Genomic DNA, 18,759 nt, shown 5'->3' with positions numbered 1-18,759 from the left:
AGGCAGGCTGAGAAGTGTGATCCCCCTATAGTTGAAACACACCCTCTGGTCCGTCTTTTAAATAGGTACCACCACCACCACGGTGTTACACTCCAGAGGCGCTGTTCCCGAATACCATTTGTTGTTGCAGAGGCGTGTCAGCCAAGACAGCCCTACAACATCCAGGGACTTGAGGTACTCAGGGCAGATCTCATCCACACACGACCTGTTTCCATCGAGAAGCTTACTAATGATCTTGATGACTTTGGCTTAGGTGATAATGTCCACCTCAGAGTTCTCAGCCTCTGCTTCCTCAGTGGAAGGTGTGTCGATGGGATTTAGGAGCGCTTCGAAGTATTCCTTCCAAATCCCAAAATATCAAATACCATTACAAGATAGAAACAATTACATCCCTCCCTCCTTCTATCAGTCCACCCTTCTATCTGTCCAATCCTCCATCATCCATCATCTCTCCTTCGCCCATCCATCCCTCCATCATCCCTCCCTCCCTCCAACCCTGCCTCCATCCAGAAGATCCGTGAACTTCAGCACAGATGGTGGGAGTCCGACCGAGAATCGAGCGCTTGTTTCAGCTCATTTCCTGGAACGACCGCAACACCTCCTTGACTGTCCAGTAGGCGGCAGCAGCGCCGCAGCTCACACACCAAACTCCCGGAAAGAAGAAGAAAGATACAGTTCGTCTTATTCGGTGTTTGTGTTTTGACTGTTTCATGCATCGAATCGTGGTTGATTTACTGATTAAAGATGACAGAAAGTGTGCGAGCGGAGCTGGAAAAATATCTGGAAAGTTTGAACATCGTGACGAACTGCGTCGAACATCCTCCGGTAAAACTGAAGATGTTCAACGTGCCTTCATGTCTATAAAGCTGTATTCGAAAGATCAATCTTGGTGCTCTCACAATATGGCGAATGGTCCTGAAAACGTTGCAATTTGAGCTTTTTAAGTTTGTGACGCTGGTCAGAATTCAGCCACCTGTTGTTTGAAAGAGTCAAAAATATATTTTCCATTACTTTTAGTTCCACCATCGGTCCCAGCGTTGTTTGGTTGGGCTCGTATGAACTGGAAGCAAAATGACTCTAGTTATGAAGCCACTTTAGAAAAGCAGACTTTGAAAGATGTATATTGTAATCTATACTGGTCCTGGTTGTCCAGTTTTACTTGGATCAATCACAATGTTGTGAGTTCTATTTCACTCGTCTTTGATCAAAGTTGCTGCAGGTGGTGCCGCCTTATTTGTAGTTCAGTAATCATGTTTGTGATTAAAGTGATTTTTATTATTGCCATAAAACAGTGAATGGTTTAATTAAAAGTCTTTATTAAAAACATATGAAACTGAAATTATTTTATTGTATTTATAATCACAATGTACGTCTGGATGTAGTTTGAGCAGAAATGAAAGGTCAGTGTCCCTCAGGTGTTCACGGTGGAGGAAATGATGCCCTACCTGCAGGAAGTAAACGGTGCCATCACCAAGAACCTCTTCCTGAAGGACAAGAAGAAGAAGAGCTTGTGGTTGGTGTCAGTTCGTCATGACCGCCAGGTCAGCAGATCCCCTCCCTTTTCTCATATCTCAAACACATAATATCTCCTCCCATAATGCTCTTTTGTACCCCCTCAGGTCAACCTCAACGACCTCAGCAAGAAGCTCAATTCCGGCAGCTGCAACCTGCGCTTTGCTGATGAAGCGATTATGCTGGAGAAACTTAAGGTGGTTTAAAAGGAGTTGAGGCTTCTTCCTGTTTATGAAGTTGATGTGTTTTAATCTTTTAAAATACGTTGTCTGGCCTCTCAGGTGGGCCAGGGGTGCGCCACAGCTCTTGCTCTGCTCTTTGATAAGGACCAAAGCGTCCGGTTAGTCCTGGACCAGGACCTGGTGCAAGGAGGGCACGATCATGTTTATTTTCACCCCATGACTAACGCCGCCACTATGGGGCTCCGCCCAGAAGATCTGATGTGCTTCCTGAAAGAGACGGGCCATGAACCCATTCTGGAAAGCTTTAATTAAGACCAAACTGGACTAAAAACGGGAGTGGAGTCATACTTGTGTGGGTTTATCTTTCAGACGCATTTGACTTTGAGTAAATATTTTTTCTGTTCACAAATAAATCAGTCAATCAATCTTTATTTATATAGTGTCTGTTACAATCAAAATAGTTTCTAGGTGCTTTACAGAATCCCAGGTCCTGACACCCAACAAGCAACAGTGGCAAGGAAAAACTCCTCTTTAACAGGAAGAAACCTGTTCAGGACCAGGCTCATGTAGGGGAACCCTCCTGCTGATGGCCAACTGGGTAGAGAGGGAGGAGAAGGGGTGAACCATATTCATTATAACAAACTGCTGCTGTAAAAGTTGAGTGGGTCAGCAGGGTCAGAGGTCAGCATACAGCTATAAAGGCAGCGATACCTGTAGATGGATACAGAGAGGGGGGGGGGCAGAGAAACTACAAAAGAAACATCAATGATCTACTCGGTGAGGAGAGAAGAGGGAGGCACCCATGAGGCCTGTCAGGTGATCACGACACTCTAAATATGATAATTATGTCTAGGTTAATAACTGGAACTACAGAATTACTGACAATAAGCTTTTACAAAGAGGAAGGTTTTAATTATAACCTTGTAATTAGAGTCAGCCTGACAACAGGAGGATGTGTGTTTTAAGAGAAAGTGTATCAGCCCTGCACTTGGCGAGTAGACAGTCCATGATGTTCCTCACCATTCCACCCACAGCAGCTGGGAGAGGCTCCAGACCCCCACAACCCTATTTAGTAGATGGATGGATGGAGCAACCATTTTACAACCAACCCTTGTTATTGACGACATCATCATATGAGTGGGTTATTGTGGTTGTTCTCAAGATGGCACCATGTATCAGTATATTTTGACCTTCCTTTTGTAATGAAACACAACCTCTTTCCTGATGGCAGATACTAAACAGCCACAAGCCAGGGTGTGAGCTGTCTTCTGAGATCTTCGCTCTTATCATGCAGCAAGATTTGGTAATATTTCCAGTAGGACAGAGGACAGCTAATGATCTCAGCAGACCTGGCGATCCTCTGCAGAACCCTCTTATCAGCAGCAGAGCAGGCAGCAAACTGGACCAGCACTGACTCCATGGTGGCCCGGTCGAAGGGCAGCTGCAGTTCTCCCTCAGCACATGAAGGAAGTTGAGTCTTTCTGGCCAGTGCTTGATGGTCTCTTCTCTTCCTCCTGATATCGAGGACCATTTCCTTGGTCTTTGTGTTCAACTCCAGGTTGTTTCTGAATCACTCAGTAAGCTCCTGTATCTGTACCTACAAGTGGCAACCTTCTGTGAGCAAGGAATTATGTTTAAAGGATGTCTTCATGTTGGATCTTTGCAGTCAGAAGTAACAATACTTGGCAAAGAGGGTGAAGCTGGAGGAGGAGTAAGGGGTGGGGGTAACCTTTGACCTCAGTCTATGCAGCCCACCCACAGACTCTAGTGTATGTCATGCATGTCAATCAAATGGACACAACCCCAGTTATAAAGGATTAATATCTAATTAATTGTGGAAATAATTTTAGATGGACCACCAGATCATATCTTAGGATGATGAAATGTGGCTGTTGACACCGTTTTTGAATGAATATTTCCTGATTAAAAATGAATGGGAGTGGATTAGAGTCAGGGCTGGAACTCCCAGCGGATATCAGTGGTATATAATCCACCGATTATAACCTCACTTCCACTTTGGCTTCACTTTTCAGATCAGAAAACTACGTCCATCTTTCATGTACAGTCTATGATCTGTACACACCACGACGTGAGGATCCAGTCACTAGGGTAAATGCATTATTTTAGTTTGTGAAGTTTGCAAAAAAAGAATCAACAACAAACAAAAATATACGTTTATAAAAGATTAAAAAAACAACACGTTTGGAGTCCCCATATCCACTGCTGCTTTTTTGGTCACTATGGGAACATCAACACCGCAGGGGCGTGGGTTGTAATAACTGGTGGTTCTGTGGTTGTTATTTTAAACACATCATCATCTTCAGTTCATTACTTGAGTCAGTTAGTTTCCTTAAACAGATCAATCAACCAACTCATAGCTTCAACCACACCCTTGATCTAGTTCTGATTTATGAAGAACATGTGTCTGTGCTTTCTCAAAACCCACTCCTGTCAGATCATTCTTTGATCACTTTTACATTTATGATTAAGGATTCTTCTATGCTCAGAACACAATCTTATTATAGCAAATGTCTTTCAGATAATGCTATAGCTAAATTTAAGGAAGTGATCCCTGTGCTAATCCCAGGACCACTGTATGTTTCTCCAGGGATTAATCATTATAATCTTAGCCCTGCCGAGTTCGACTCTGTTGCTGAAGGTGCAGCAACCTCACTGAGAATCAGGCTTGATTCTGTTGCCCCCTGAAAAAGAAAATAGTAAATCAGAGGAGGTGTGCCCCCTGGTATAATTCACACATTAGGACCCTCAAGCAGAAAGTGCGAAGACTAGAAAGAAAGTGGTATTCTTGTAAAATAGATAGCTACCATTTAGCATGGAAAGACTGTATGGTAGTTTATAAAAAGGCCCTCCGGAACGCTAGAACATCTTATTTTTCTTCCTTAATTGACGGGGAAGCCTCCTGATCCATACTGAGAGCATAGAAAAGTCTGTGGAACCTTTTCAGAGACAGTGTGTTGACGTTAGTTGTCAGTCATGACAACAAATAACCCTTTACAGGAGATTAGTCTTTTGAATCTAAATAGGTTTCATTTTTAAAATGAAATGCTGAAATAAATCAACGTATCGATAATTTCCGATAGTTCATGAAGAGGCATGGGGATAGGCACACGCGCACAAACACACAGGTGGTAGCTCCGCCCCCTCCGTTCCGCCGTTCTCACACTGGCTGCAGTCTCCGGTTCCGGTTCTCTGCATCGGACCCTGCCTGCAAGTCAACCAGGATTGGTGCCTCCTCCAGCGACCTGCAGCTGACAGGTGAGCCGGTTTCCGTCTTTCTATCTGGGCTGATGTTTGAAGGCAGCAGGGGCCGGGCTGGGACTTATGGACCAGTTAGAATTACGGTGTTGGTGGTGCCGCAGCCCTGCGGAGCGCTGAGCGGTTTCTTCAGATGAGCCGGAGCCCCGAAGCCCCGGACAGAGTGCTTGGTGCCGCTGTGGTTTTGTCATTGTCTGTAGGAACTTTGCTGGAAGTGACGTCACGTCGAAAGTGGAGGGACCGGCTTAATGCAGATTAATTAAAAAGAAAGAAATAGATAACGCAGATTTAGCAAAGAGTTCCCGCGTGCTCTGACCACTTTTACACAGTTATGAGGCGTGTTTCATGAGGATTAATTTCCGACTGCTTCAGATAGGTTTTTGGGCGTAGATGAAAATATGATAAACTGACCTCAGGTGACTAGTTTAACATAAATGTTTCATAAATGATATTTACTTTGAAAGACAAACGTGTGTTGGAGGGACACCTCTTGGAGGGGCAAAACCCCGAATGGGATGCGGGCCAAGAGGACCAGGTTTGGACACTCCTGGGTCAGGGTAATTGGTAGTGGTGAGGGAGAGGAGCTGGAGGTTTTCCTTCTTTGGTACCTGCTCAGCTGAGGTTCCGAGCCTGCTGAGTAAAGCTCAGGTCAAGATATGATGGCCTTTTCTGGTGTTCATATTGACTAAAATGTTTGATGTGTTACCGTCCTGTACTGTGAGGATGGGTTGTGGTTGTCCCAGTCCCTCATAATGGAACCTCCCCAGTAGATTCTTCTCAAATATCATTTTATTGTTTTAAATAGAGTCTTGCTTAACAACCTGACTGATGGCCTTTTCTGTCCTGCTGCCCTGACCGTTGACCTTTACAAAGATAAGATGGTGGAGCTTCTTTCTCATGCTTGTGAAGGTCAATGGCAGATGACAGGAAACCATGCTCTTCAACTTCCTTCAATGTGTTTTAGTCATGGATGCATTTCTTAAAAGATTGATCATTTATTTACTTCATTACAACAACAAACAGGAAGTTGAGTCCTTCAGGAAGAGACAGAGACAGTGGGAGAGACCGCAGAGACGGACACAAATGTCCTGGAAAAGGAACCAGTTTGTGTCAGGAAGTGGCAGTGGTGGGATTCAGGGGGCTTTGCTGCCTCCCACTATGACAACTATCATTCCCAGCAAAGGTCTGAGCAACGAACCAGGACAAAACAGCTGTTTCCTGAACAGCGCCCTGCAGGTACACACATGGCTATACACACATGATACACACACTGACCCTACATCAAACCACAACCAAAACAACATACAAATACAGCAACAAAACTGAAATTGCTGAACTGAAACCAAGTGGTTCAGTTGGGTGAGAGGTCAGGAGGTGAAAGTACAACTTTGGGATCGTGATACCTGAGAACAGCAGAGTAGGTGAGAGGAGAGGCAACCATGAACCAGTCAGGAGACAGAAAGTCAGGTAATCACGTTTCCCAGCAGCCTCGGCCTATGGCAGCATCGCTAAGATGATGCTAAAGATCAGCTGCTCTTGTTCTATTAGCATTATCTTAGCCAGCATAATGTCTGTAGCTACAGAATAAAGTCTGTCACAGAGGAAGGTTTTCATCTTCATCATCTTCTGAACCTGGGCACTGAGCTGGTTCCACAGCAGGGGGCTTGATAGCTAAAGGCTGGACCCCCAATCCAACTGATAAAGGTTATGGAACCAGCAGTAAACCAGCACCCTGAGAAGACTGGGTTGATCAGGTGCCTTTCATTTCTCCAGATGGGGTGGATCTGGACCTCTAAAGACCACAGAAGAATTTTAAAGCTTGTTAACAAATTGTCATGTTGAACAAACTAAAGCATCAAATTTTCTTTATGGTACAACTTTGGTACAATTTTTTTTTAAATGTTCTTTTTGATGTAAATGGGGTTATTTTATACAACGGACTTGGATTTATTTAGAATTTGGATGTTACAAAGAAGCAAGAGGAATCATAATGTCACATGTTGGTACAGATGGTGGTCCAAGCACCAACAGGAAGAGAACAGCAGATTGGAGCTGGTGGGGGGGGACAGGATGGAGAAAATCAAGGCCCTCCAGGAGCGCTGACTCAACAGAAGCTAAAATCTGCAGTTTATGTTTAAAGATGACATAAGTCAAACCTGGAACATTCTTCGTTCCCAAACCAGGAAACACAAACACCATCAATTCAAGCAGCTCCTTCATTTCCTATCATGCTTGGTGATTGATCCTCAACAATGAGCAAATGAGCCTCAATTTATTGGTTATTACATTATTTGATTAAATGAAAAAATTTGAATAGAGCCAAAGATCCTATGGTCTTCTTGAGACAGATGGCTCTGCCCATTCAGGACCACTCTTCATTAAAATCTGTCCTGAACTGATGGTGTAGTTTACTCACAACGCCATCTAGCAGATGTCAGGAGAACGATGCCCAGATTCACATCCAGTCAGTATAATTCACATGTGTAAATAGAGCGGGGATAGGGTCTCACACACACACACACACACACACACACACACACCCTGCGTATCACACACACGTAGTCTTGTGGAATTTTAATGATCTATATTTTTGATGGGAAATTTTTGAAGGAAAATAATTTCTCGAATCCTCCTGGAGCATAATGATGAAGAATGAAAGACAACATGAGCTACATGTTTATGCTGAGCTAATCAAACGTGTATTGATCAATCTAAATATGTGCTATTTTATTCTCCAGGTTCTGTGGCACCTGGACATCTTTCGCCGAAGCTTCCGTCGGCTGATCCATCACAAATGCTTGGAGGACTCATGTATTTTCTGCGCTCTGAAGGTGAGATTGTATGTGTCAGGTGAGGCGGACCAGTGGTGGCACCCCCTGCTGACCTGCTTATCTATTTCGTTTCAGAATATCTTTGCTCAGTTCCAGTACAGCAGTGAGAAAGTTCTCCCCTCTGACACACTTCGCAGCGCTCTCGCCAAAGCTTTCCAGGATGAGCGGCGGTTTCAGCTCGGCATCATGGACGATGCAGCAGAGTGTTTTGTAAGAGTCGCCTTCAGCCCAGACAGGGTCCTGATTCTGATGATCACACTTGTCTCTGCATTCCTGCAGGAGAATATTCTGATGAGGATTCACTTCCACATGGTAGACGAGACTAAAGATGATTTTTGCATGGCACGACACTGTATCCCTCACCAGAAGTTCTCCATGATGCTTTTGGAACAGGTGAGGGCCTGTTCGGGTTCTGGTACTGCAGCCACCATGACCACAGTGATGTCCACGAGTACCTAAGAAATTCCTGGTTTCTTTATCAGCAGGAACATTATGTTTCTGTGTGTTTCAGTGTGTGTGCAGCAACTGTGGAGGATCATCACAACCTCTACCCTTCAGTCAGATGGTCCATTACATCTCCACCACCTCACTGTGGTGAGTGTGTGTGTTATTCTTTAAGATGTCTAATTTGATATTAGAAATGGCTACAATATTAACAGAACAGAACTGACATTCTTAAACCTGATGAACTTTTCTAGCAGCTCCCTAAACAGTCTCCCAGTTCATGAGTGGGGACCAGGGTTAGGGTTAGTCCATCTATCAACCAGACTAGAGTTTAATATAACCACTTTGATGAGCAGCACATGCTGGATAACAAGCTGTGAAGGTCCTCCCTGGTTCCTCTTTGCTTTTCTCCTGACCCAGACTGGTGAACCTCAGTCATCCCCCTTGACTGATGAAGATGTTTGGTTGGTCGAAGAGCTGCTTTTGGCTCAGTCACAATCTCACCTTTTCCTGTCATTCTTGGTTATTTTCCTGCTCTTTTCTACTCTTCTGCCTCTCCTGCCATCATTTCAACTTGAAAGCATGTCGATTTTCATGTTATTCATGTAATGTTGTTCATGGTTGTAGTTTGTATTCGTGCAATGTATCAGTACATTATTTTTCCATATTGCAGACAATTTTCCCATGGTTCTGGGAAAATGTGAGTGACATACACTGTAGCGTTCTGTATACAGGGAACAGGAAGTGATTTCAGACACAGCCCAGCCTCTCGGTATTAACCACACCCATATTTATTTATTGGCTGAGTTCTAGACATCTCTTTCACCATGTTAGCCTAAGAAAAAGAGTTTTTGGGCCCAGTGGAAGCAGTTAACCAATGCTATATTTGCAGTATCAAAGTTTGTCCAGCAGGATTTACTCTTCAACCTCGGGGGCACTTACTGTTTCAAGTTGTTGTAGTAGATCTATGGAACCAAATCTGTAACCGTATCAGTATTTTTTTTAAAACTTAAATTCAATAAGTGGAAAGTATAAAATAGGAAGTTTAGAAAAGTTTTGCCATTTTTTCTCTTTATGTGAACTGATCATTTCTGCACATTGATAACAGGAAGCTCGGCTCAATCATCTCCTCCCCTCCTCTTCCTTCTCAGCAACCAGGCTCTGAAGATGTTGGCGTCTCGGGAGCAAGCCACACCCAGAATGTTTGGTGAACTGTTGAGGAATGCCAGTATGGGCGACCTTCGCAACTGTCCCGTAAGACGCCTTTGTGGTCCCTAGCACAGCTTGATGTTAACTCCTCTGTGAACATCTGCTCCTCCTGGTTGTCAGGGTCAGTGTGGGCAGAAGCTCCGGACAAGCCGGGTTCTCCTCAACAGTCCCGAGGTCGTTACCATCGGACTGGTCTGGGATTCAGAGCACTCTGACCTCGCCGAGGACGTTATCCACGCACTGGGAACGTGTCTCCATCTGGGAGATGTAAGACAAAGATCCAGCCACTCGCTGGTCTCTCCTCCAACATTCATCCCTGGTTCATTGTCAGGATGAGCTCTCAAGAATGTTCAGCTCATAACAGGAACCGACTTTCAGTGTAACAGCGGAGGACACGTCTCTTCTTCTGTGGTCTTCTGCAGTTGTTTTCCAGAGTGACGGAGGAGAAGGCTCGCCAGTCAGAGCTCTACCTAGTGGGCATAGTGTGCTACTACGGCCGACATTACTCCACCTTCTTCTTCCAGACCAGGATGCGACGCTGGATGTACTTCGACGATGCTCATGTCAAAGAGGTCGCTTTGATCTCAGAAATAAGATTTGATCATGAAATAATATTTACAGAAACATCTGACAAAAAATAACTATTCAGAAATGTAGCGATTTTTATTGCCAGCAGACAAATCTGTGAGCGGAGAATCTTTCAAGTGAATCTTTTTCTCTGTCAAACAGATGAAGCAATAAAAAAAACAATCAATGAAAAAGGTTTAGGAAAAAATGGAAAAAGCCTCAATTTTAAAGAAAAAGTTTAACTGCCAAAAATTTACAAGAAAACCTTTTTTACAACTCCTTTCTCTTTGTCTCCTCTTGTCTCTCTCTTCCCCTGTCTATCTCTCTTTCCCATCTCTCTCTTCCCAATTCTCTCCCCTCTCTCTCATTTCTCCCTGTCTCTCTCTCTGCCATTGATAAAAAGCAGGATTTCCCTCCGTTATTGGTAACTGCAGGCAGAACAAGGGAGCGGTCACAGTTTCTTTCACATGCTTGTTGGTCTCTGGCTCTTTGAATGGAAATCTGGACTTTTGGAAGAGGAAGGTTGACTTTAATCAGAGCAGCTTCTCTTTCATGTCAGACAAATGCAACTGTTCAAAAATAGTTTAAATGTACTTCTTCAGGCTTGGATCAGGAGTATTTTTGGCACATGCGGTGGGTGGACCCATGTCCTGATCTGGACCCATGTCCAGCTGAGAATCTGAGAAATATTGCCGATATTTTCAGGTTGTGATTGGCTGTCTGTCATCTGCAGATTGGTCCACAATGGAAGGACGTGGTCTCTCGCTGCATCAAAGGTCACTACCAGCCTCTGCTGTTGCTATATGCTAACCCGCGGGGCACGCCGGTGCCAGCACAGGATCTGCGGCTCGACCTTTATCACTTCAACAGGTTGTGTTATGACAGTGAGGACTCAGGTAATGATAATACAGCTCATAGTCACAAGGTTAGCCAAGCTGCTACTGCTCCATGACTAGCTGACTGACGCATGATCCTTGATGCGGTGTTGTTTGGTTGCGTCACAACTGACCCTGCCCCTCTGCCCCCTGTTGGCCAGGCTGTGAGTAGTCCATCTCCAGTGACACTCGCACCGAGTCATCAACAGAGAGATACCGGTACTCGTGTTGCCTGATCTCACACTCAAACTATGAATCCCTACTCAGGCAGGACTCCATCATCTGCACCAGCGCAGCTCTGCACGCTTTTACATTTTTGACAGCATTCAATTTTCCATCTGAACAATGAAGTATAAAACTTCGTAAACTACTTTATCCCTTCCTGGAATCTGTCCCAGCTGCATACAGGCAAGTTCAACCCTGGATGAGTCCCCAGCTCATTGAAAACTGTATGTAAGCATTTGGGGGTTCGGTACCTTGCTCAAGGGTACCTCGGCAATGCTCTGAAAGTGTCCTGGCACCTCTCCATATTACCAGAACACCTCCCAGATTTTGCCTAGACTGTGAACCAAGAACCATCCTTCTGCCAGACAGCTACTAATGCCCCAACTTCATAAATCACGCACACTAAATGATTAAAGGACACATGGAAGATTTGAATTCTCCCTGATAGAAGTTGATTCATACATGAGGTCAATTTTTTTCATCAGCAGATTTTTCATGATAATAAATTTATAAATAAACACTTTTAGAAGAATCTTCATGGATTTATAAAACATTTAATTAATTATTATTGTTAGTGAAATAAATGTTAGAAAACCATACTGTGAAAATTCCCTTTAATACAGCAACAGCCAATCATAGTCTGCCCTTCTACGTTATTGTGTTCTGTTCCTGTCATAGACCACCTGACCAACAGAGGGCAGTTGTTGAGGAAAGGACGCGTGTCAGGAGACAAGAGGCAGAGCTCGAGCCGCCACCAACGATCTAGAACAGACAACGAAGCCTTGTTGGCAGGCTACCACAGTGAGGGTAGATGTGTGTCGTCGTCATCATCATCATCATCATCAACAACCATCTTATCAATCGTTCAGTTTATTGAAGGCTGTTACTCAGGGATTAAAGGTCATCTTGGATTTTTCCCCCCAGGCGAGACGTTGAGGGAGCAGCAGGTTCCTCACCGCCTCCTTAAACCTTCCTCCTCCATTAGTCTCCTCCGAGATTTTAAGGAGACGATGAGCATCATCAACCACAGTCGAAAACTCTCCTCCTCCTCTTCCAGCAACACTACTCCCAGCTCCTCCAGTAAACCCCTGGACTGGAAAGCTGACACCAGCATTGAGTCAAAGTCCAGTTTTTATGAACGAGCTGGCTCCGGAAGGTGCAGGCCAGCATGGAGGCCCCAACGAGAGGTGCTGAACATTGACTCCATCTTCACCAGAGAGAGGAGGAAGCAGGGAGGGTACAGCCTGCTGGGACCTGAAGGGGAAGCTCCATGGGCCTCCCCCACAGTTCCTCAAGAAACTGGTGAATCTCTACCCATCAGTTACAGCAGCCGGCTTCCAGCAGAGCTGTCTCCTTCGCCCCTTTCTTCTAAGCTGATACAGAGGATGGAGATTGGTTATGAGAGCGGCGAGAGGAACAGCAGCCCCATCAGCCGGGACCTGAAGCCTGGAGAACAGTGAGCTCCATCGGTTTGTCCAGAAGAGTCTGTATCCTGCTGTCCTCACTTGTGCAGATGTCTTCACTGGTGCGGATGTCCTCATTGATGCAGATGTCCTCCCTAGTATTGATGTCCTCACTGGTTTAAATGTCTTCACTAGTGCAGATGTCCTCCCTAGTATAGATGTCCTCACTGGTGTAGACATCCTCACTGTTGTAGATGCATCAAAGGAACTTATTTGTCCCTGAGGGGGCGATGTGATTTCACAAAATCTTTAATTTCTGGTTATTCATCAGGACTTGTATCTCCTTCCTTCAGGGAGTCTGCTGTAAAGGAACCTTTGTCCTCATCCACAGCTCCATCACGGAGGAACATCTGATCAAAGAGTAGTGGCACACTGCTGCGGGAATGTAGCTCTGCCAGCATGGGGAGCTTTGGTAGGACCTCTGTACCGAGGGGCCTTTGGGCAGTAAATAGAGATCTGCCCTCATAACTTGTGTTTTTGAAATAGTGCCACCTACCTACCTCAGTGAGCTTGATGAGTTGCAAGAGGAGGTACAGAGGAGAACCAGGGAGGAGGAGCAGCAGCGACAAGAGGAGAAGCAGAGAGGGGTGGTGCTCGGCTTCAACCCCCAACCGAGCAAGTACCTGGACCTTGACCAGCTCCAGATCCAGGGTGTGTGGATCCAGAAGGCTGAAGAGAGAGAGGGAGGGATAGGGAAGGAGAAAGAGGAAGGGAGAGAGCAGGAGATTGTTTTTTTTGGGATGGACAGCAGAAATTTTCCACAGTGCTGACACATAAATCTGTGTGTGTGTGACCTCTTCCACAGGAACAGTTTTGAGCATAGTGTGTCAGAGGCAGAGCTTCTGCTCGACCAGTTGGTGCGTCTGGAGCAGGCGGGTGACATCAACGCCGCTTTGTCAGCTGTCAGTGAAGCAGAGTGTAAGATCAGTGTGATTCCGCCTCACGCACACAAAAACACCCTCATCTCACCTGTTACAGCCAAATGTGTGTAAGTTTGAGTAAGGTTCTTCATTTTTTAAGTTTATAGAATTTTGAGGGGCTTTTTTTAAGTTTATAAATTTAGTATCACAATGTGTTCTATGTTTTATGTCTTCCATACATTTCTTTCTCTCAGATGTAAAAAAGCTTTAATCATAAATCATTTGGCATGGTCCAATTTTATTTTTCATAATTTCTTCTTTGTTTTTGTTTTGTACTGTGTTGTCATTTGACACGGTCAAACTTCAGCCACTGATATAGGGCAGAGCCTGTGACCACAGTCCGCTGCAGTGATACATCAGGAAAAGTAACAGTCTGCAATCAGGTGTGTGTGGAGTTAAATGTGTTGAATCGATCCTTTAAAGCCAAATGGAGGAACTCTGGTTAACCAATCACAGGTGCTGCTTCCTCCCCTTCACCTTTTACCTGAGTCGATGTCAGGAAACTAAAGTTCAGTTTTGTTCCGTCTAGTCTAAACTTTTGCTTCTGTTCTACTCTAAGTCCTTTATCTGTAAAAACGTGCTTGTTGTGAGTTTTCCACTTTTTTCAATTTATTAAATCGTAGTCGTTAAAGGTTATTTAAGATAAATTGTCTCTTTGCTAATGTCACGTCAGACAAAATGTCTTCAGTTAGTGTGATTTCAATGATGGAATCTTAACATAGCAACAGTTGCCAAAGTTTAATGAAAAGTAGCAGAAATTAGTGTTACCGGTCTTGTGGACACCTGCGCAGGTGTTTACCTTCACTTTTACAGCATAAAATGTGACTGCTATCACTGTCCCTCTCTCCGTGTCTCTCGCTCACTCTCTAGGAATCAACCACTCTTGCTCCAGGTACTTCTGACAGATGACCACTCAGCTGCGAGTAAGGACAGTCAGGCCACGTCTTCCTGTCTCATTAAGCTTCCCCACCCCGAATTAACCTCAGCATGTTCACCCATGTCCACAGCTGGACCTGCTCCTGGAGGTTCACCCAGGAACGTCAGGAGAAGTGGAGGCCCCTGCTCTGACTTTAGGAGACCCCTCTCTCCACCCCCCCGCCCCCTTCAACCCCACTTTCTACTTACCCATTCAGGAAGTGGTCCCCTTTTCAAAAGGACCAACACAACACTGGTTATTCTGCTGTTCATCCACAAATCAGACCCTAAATTAACTCACCCTCCTGTAGTCTGACCCAGTGTCACTGGTCTGGGTGCCCGTTCTCAGTTCAGGACTCCAGAGCAACCCAGCCCATGAAACGTCAGGCAGGGAATGTCAGGCAACACTATGGCTCTCAGGTGGCAACAGAATTGCTAAAGGCTCCCAGCATGCACCAGGGCATCTGCCATCCAACACCCCCTCATTCAAATACAAACCAGGTTAGAACGGAGAGGAAGATCAAACCCCGCTGACACTATCCATGACTGTGTGTGTGTGTATGTGTGTGTAGGTGTGAGGAGGATGCTGTCAAGTTCTCCTCCGTCTAAGACACCAACTGCTGAGTTGGAGAAGTTTGCCTACAGGACGCTGGTCGACCTGCCTCAGAAGGTATCTTGTAAAAATGTATGCTTGGTGCATTATGTGTAATGTATGTGTCAGATTAGAGCAATGAGAATCTTAAAGATGGATCATGTATTATTTGTAATTGTTCTCCAGCTGCTGCCGCCGGCAGGAAGAGGTGAAAACAACGGTGCAGAGAATCTGCGATGCATCTCACGCTGTCTGAATGGAACTGCCTCAGCCACACCCCTAGCCAGGTGATTGGACAGATGGAATGTGGGTAGGAACTTCCAGTTTTACTTTTGACATTATGGCTGTTTCCGAAACCACACACTCGTTCCCTATTCACTACTCACTACATGGGGGACATGGATTGAGTGAACTACGTAGCGCACTCAATTCAAAATTAGCTTTCGGACACTACGGCGCACGTAAAATGACGTAATGTTGTCGCATAATAATAACGAACCGGTCGCCGGGAAAAGTGGCCAGGTCCATTTAATTATTTTAACCCATCCGAAACATACCCAAACACATTTAGTGGTCGTTTCTTTGAAAATGCAATATTTTACCCTATTATTATCTTTATATAATAATAATAGATTGAAATATTAATGTCAATAATAATAACATAACACTTCCTTATTATCTCAAATAATTAGTGACATTTTCGCGCCATGACATGATGGTACATTCTCAAATATATATATACATTTAGGACTGGTCTTCATAATCCAGCGTTTTGGAGCATGATGTCTGTTGAACCTAGCTGGTTCCTCTTAATTTGAAAAATTTTTGTGTTCCATTTTTGTAAATAGTTATTAAAAAATCCCAATAGGATAAATGCAATTTCTTTATGTGTGTGTGTTTATGTAAATAGTTTTCATTTCAAAATCAAAAACTGTATCAATTAAATTTAAACTTTGAATAAAGCATTTGTTATCAACCATATGATGCGAAGAAAGCAATCTTTGATGGAAGTTAACTTGATTTAAACAATTTAATATTACAAATACAACAATACAACTATACAATTTAATATATTCTTTTTTACATTTTATCTACCAGTTTCTGTAACAGATTTAAAAGATATGTGAAACAAATAGCATATAATAATAACATTATATTACATACATTTGTACGTCATGTCTGCTCGTTTACCCGCCATTGACAGATTATCACGTGATACCGTAAAGGCTGATGGGATATATTACCGAGTTCGGGTGCATCGGTTGTACACTACTTTTTGCAGTGCATTGTGGGATACATTGAGTGCACTCGCGATGCTCACTAAGAATTCGGACACTATTTCAAAATGGCGTCCACACGATTGAGTGCACTATGTAGGGTATAGGGGGTGGTTTCGGACACAGCCTATGTGACGGAAAGGCGACGCCATCTTCGTTTGGGTCAAAGGATGTGACGCTGCAGCTCCGTCCCTTTCAAACTTACTATTGTGATCAAACATGACATCACCTATTTGTTTCTTTAGAGACATTTTTCATTTTCATTCTTCTGTTTTCTCTTTTCTTCTATTTTCACCTTCTCCCTTACTGTCATCTGGGCCCCCCCACCTTCCACCTCCCTCACCGCCCCTGTCACCTCCTGCCCTGCTGATTGCTCCTCCCACCTAACCCTGCGACAGCGGGGCCCCTCAGCACCTGAACCTGACATTGTTGCCTACAAGCACAAGCCCTGCCTCCTGGAGATCTTTAAATAAGCAGTTCTTCATGATGTGATGGTTCCCACTTCCAGGTTGTTTTTAGTATAAAGTTTAGTTTAGTAGAATAATTATCATAAAGGTTAAGCTGAGATTTCTGAGCTGCTAATAAGGACAATCATCATTCTCTTTCATCTTTGCCCCCCACCTGCAGGAGCCCACCAGCCAGTTCTGGTTCTGTCTGACTGCCATCATGCACTCTCAGATCACAGTGTTGCATTGATGTATGGAACTCTTCCATGGGCTCCTCCACAAGCTCCACCCACCCCCTCCATCTCTGCTGTGCCTGGGCACATATCTGGACCCAGCCTGGCTCCCCAGAGTGTCTACGCTACACTGTCCTGCCGCCATTAGCCACCGCCATTGACCTGCTATACATCAAAGCACGATTCAGCCCAGCCCCTTGGTCTTGACGTCCTGCGGACAACAAGTGGCGCCGTCATGACTACAGGCAGTTGGATCCCACAGACACACTGGCTTCTGTTCACATCACATCCTACAGCAGGTACTAATAATCCTGGACAGACATTCTGGTGGATGGAGCTGGATCTTCAGCAGAAGGTAAACAGGAAATGAAGGATATGCATCAGAAAGTGGAGCAGTCTGTTTTTCCACTGGACTTTTTTGACCTTTTCAGAGTGAACATTTGTTCATGTCCGTATCTAAAACCTAAGGTTGCATCTGACATTTAGTCTCATTTAAGCAATAAAACCATTTTTGGGGTATTTGACCAAGTTTTCATTTGATTTTAACAAAGTCTCATGCATTTCTCCACGTTGTAGAACTGAGGTGATGAAAACATTGAAAACATTCCAAGCACTGAGAACTTTATTTTAGGTGACTCTATTGCTATTAACAAGTCAAACTAACCGTTGTGATTATTTAGTTGTGAAATGTGCAAAATTAGAAATGATTAGACAATCCCGCAGAAATTGTCAGGGTGTGCCTCACCCTCTGGCCGGTCTCTGCCCCCCCATGTCTGCCTGTTGCCCCCCCCCCACCAAGTCAATTGAGTGCATGTTATGCAGCGCCATGTTGTGCAGCACCTGCACAATGCCTGCGAGCAGCTCCTCCTGTCCCCACTGCCTGTGAGCTACTCCACCCCCCCCCCCCCCACACATGCAGATTCGTGATCAGGTGATTGGACGTAAAAATGCTGATTTGGACTGCTTAACGCCGTCCAATTCTATCGAAGCCAGGTTCGTTAGAACCGCAAGACAACTGCAGATTTTTGATCTGAATTGTTCTGCTGCTCCGCTCTAGGTCACGTGGTCTCCGGCTCTAACTAGAGCTGAAAAGGGTCGAGAGGGCATTTTCCAGGTGCTAAAGAAATGCCCCACGCCTTTCTAGGTGAATGTATGCTGGAGCATCAAACCTGGGGTTAAATTCCAGGACTCTATTAGTTACAATGGGATTTAAAGGCCTTGAAAACAAGTATATCTTTGCCACCCCCAGGACTAATTACAAGAAAAGTCATAGCCACTAATTCCCATAATTTAGCCAGGTTCTGGGAAAGTTTGGTGTCTCTAAGCCAAAGCGCATAGGAGATACATGCCAAACTTTTTGATGGAGGAAAAAAAGGAGGATAACAAGGGGTGGACTCCAAGTAGGCACATCCAATTAAAATCTATATTAAAGCTAATCATGCACAGTTCTGATGATGAGTGGTGTCATTTTAATGTTTCCTTTGTTATTGGGTTAACAGTACTCCCCACTGGCTTTACTGGGCTCCCTTATTCTGATTGGAGATGGACAAATAAGAGTGGGCGGAGACCACCAAGACCATGTTCCCCTGCTGATTGACCCATCATATGACACACAATGTTAGTATTTTCACTGCACAACTCACCAAATGTACATCTTTAATATTTACATGTAACCAGGAAACAAGATTGATGACCACTGATGCACACAGGAGCTAGCTAAATAAATGCATCCTGGTGTGGAAGTCACTTTAAACATGATTCATGTGGCGATAGAGAAGCAATGTTACATTTA

General features: G+C 44.4%; 2 protein-coding genes across 17 annotated transcripts; both read left to right on the top strand.

Annotated features, from left to right (window-relative positions):
• The first annotated feature begins 624 nt into the window (after positions 1–624).
• Positions 625–2,125, top strand: LOC101069891 (prolyl-tRNA synthetase associated domain-containing protein 1-like). Its single transcript, XM_003963766.3, has 4 exons — positions 625–825; positions 1,416–1,541; positions 1,620–1,709; positions 1,794–2,125. The coding sequence occupies exons 1-4, from the start codon at positions 745–747 to the stop codon at positions 2,004–2,006; spliced, it is 510 nt and encodes a 169-aa protein (XP_003963815.1). The 5' UTR covers positions 625–744; the 3' UTR covers positions 2,007–2,125.
• A 2,692-nt stretch (positions 2,126–4,817) lies between these two features.
• Positions 4,818–18,704, top strand: LOC101070119 (inactive ubiquitin carboxyl-terminal hydrolase 54-like). 16 transcript variants are annotated; one of them, XM_029835135.1, is made up of 22 exons: positions 4,818–4,970; positions 5,994–6,206; positions 7,709–7,801; positions 7,877–8,011; positions 8,081–8,194; positions 8,313–8,395; positions 9,397–9,499; positions 9,575–9,721; positions 9,877–10,026; positions 10,755–10,917; positions 11,800–11,928; positions 12,046–12,577; positions 12,878–12,996; positions 13,071–13,235; positions 13,390–13,502; positions 14,375–14,427; positions 14,512–14,920; positions 14,992–15,089; positions 15,198–15,298; positions 16,687–16,796; positions 16,916–17,322; positions 18,467–18,704. In XM_029835135.1, the coding sequence occupies exons 2-13, from the start codon at positions 6,054–6,056 to the stop codon at positions 12,936–12,938; spliced, it is 1,863 nt and encodes a 620-aa protein (XP_029690995.1). In that variant the 5' UTR covers positions 4,818–4,970; positions 5,994–6,053; the 3' UTR covers positions 12,939–12,996; positions 13,071–13,235; positions 13,390–13,502; positions 14,375–14,427; positions 14,512–14,920; positions 14,992–15,089; positions 15,198–15,298; positions 16,687–16,796; positions 16,916–17,322; positions 18,467–18,704. The 16 variants fall into 16 exon arrangements, with proteins under 16 accessions (XP_029690995.1, XP_029691003.1, XP_029691006.1 ...); XM_029835143.1 differs by lacking the exon at positions 18,467–18,704 and having other exon boundaries at positions 12,046–12,646; positions 16,916–17,849; XM_029835146.1 differs by lacking the exon at positions 18,467–18,704 and having other exon boundaries at positions 12,046–12,590; positions 12,916–12,996; positions 16,916–17,848.
• Positions 18,705–18,759: the final 55 nt, after the last annotated feature.

Source organism: Takifugu rubripes, chromosome 4 (assembly GCF_901000725.2).
Source record: "Takifugu rubripes chromosome 4, fTakRub1.2, whole genome shotgun sequence".
Taxonomy (NCBI): domain Eukaryota; kingdom Metazoa; phylum Chordata; class Actinopteri; order Tetraodontiformes; family Tetraodontidae; genus Takifugu; species Takifugu rubripes.
The sequence above is the reverse complement of the archived record's forward strand: the minus strand, read 5'-3'. Positions and strand labels throughout refer to the sequence as shown.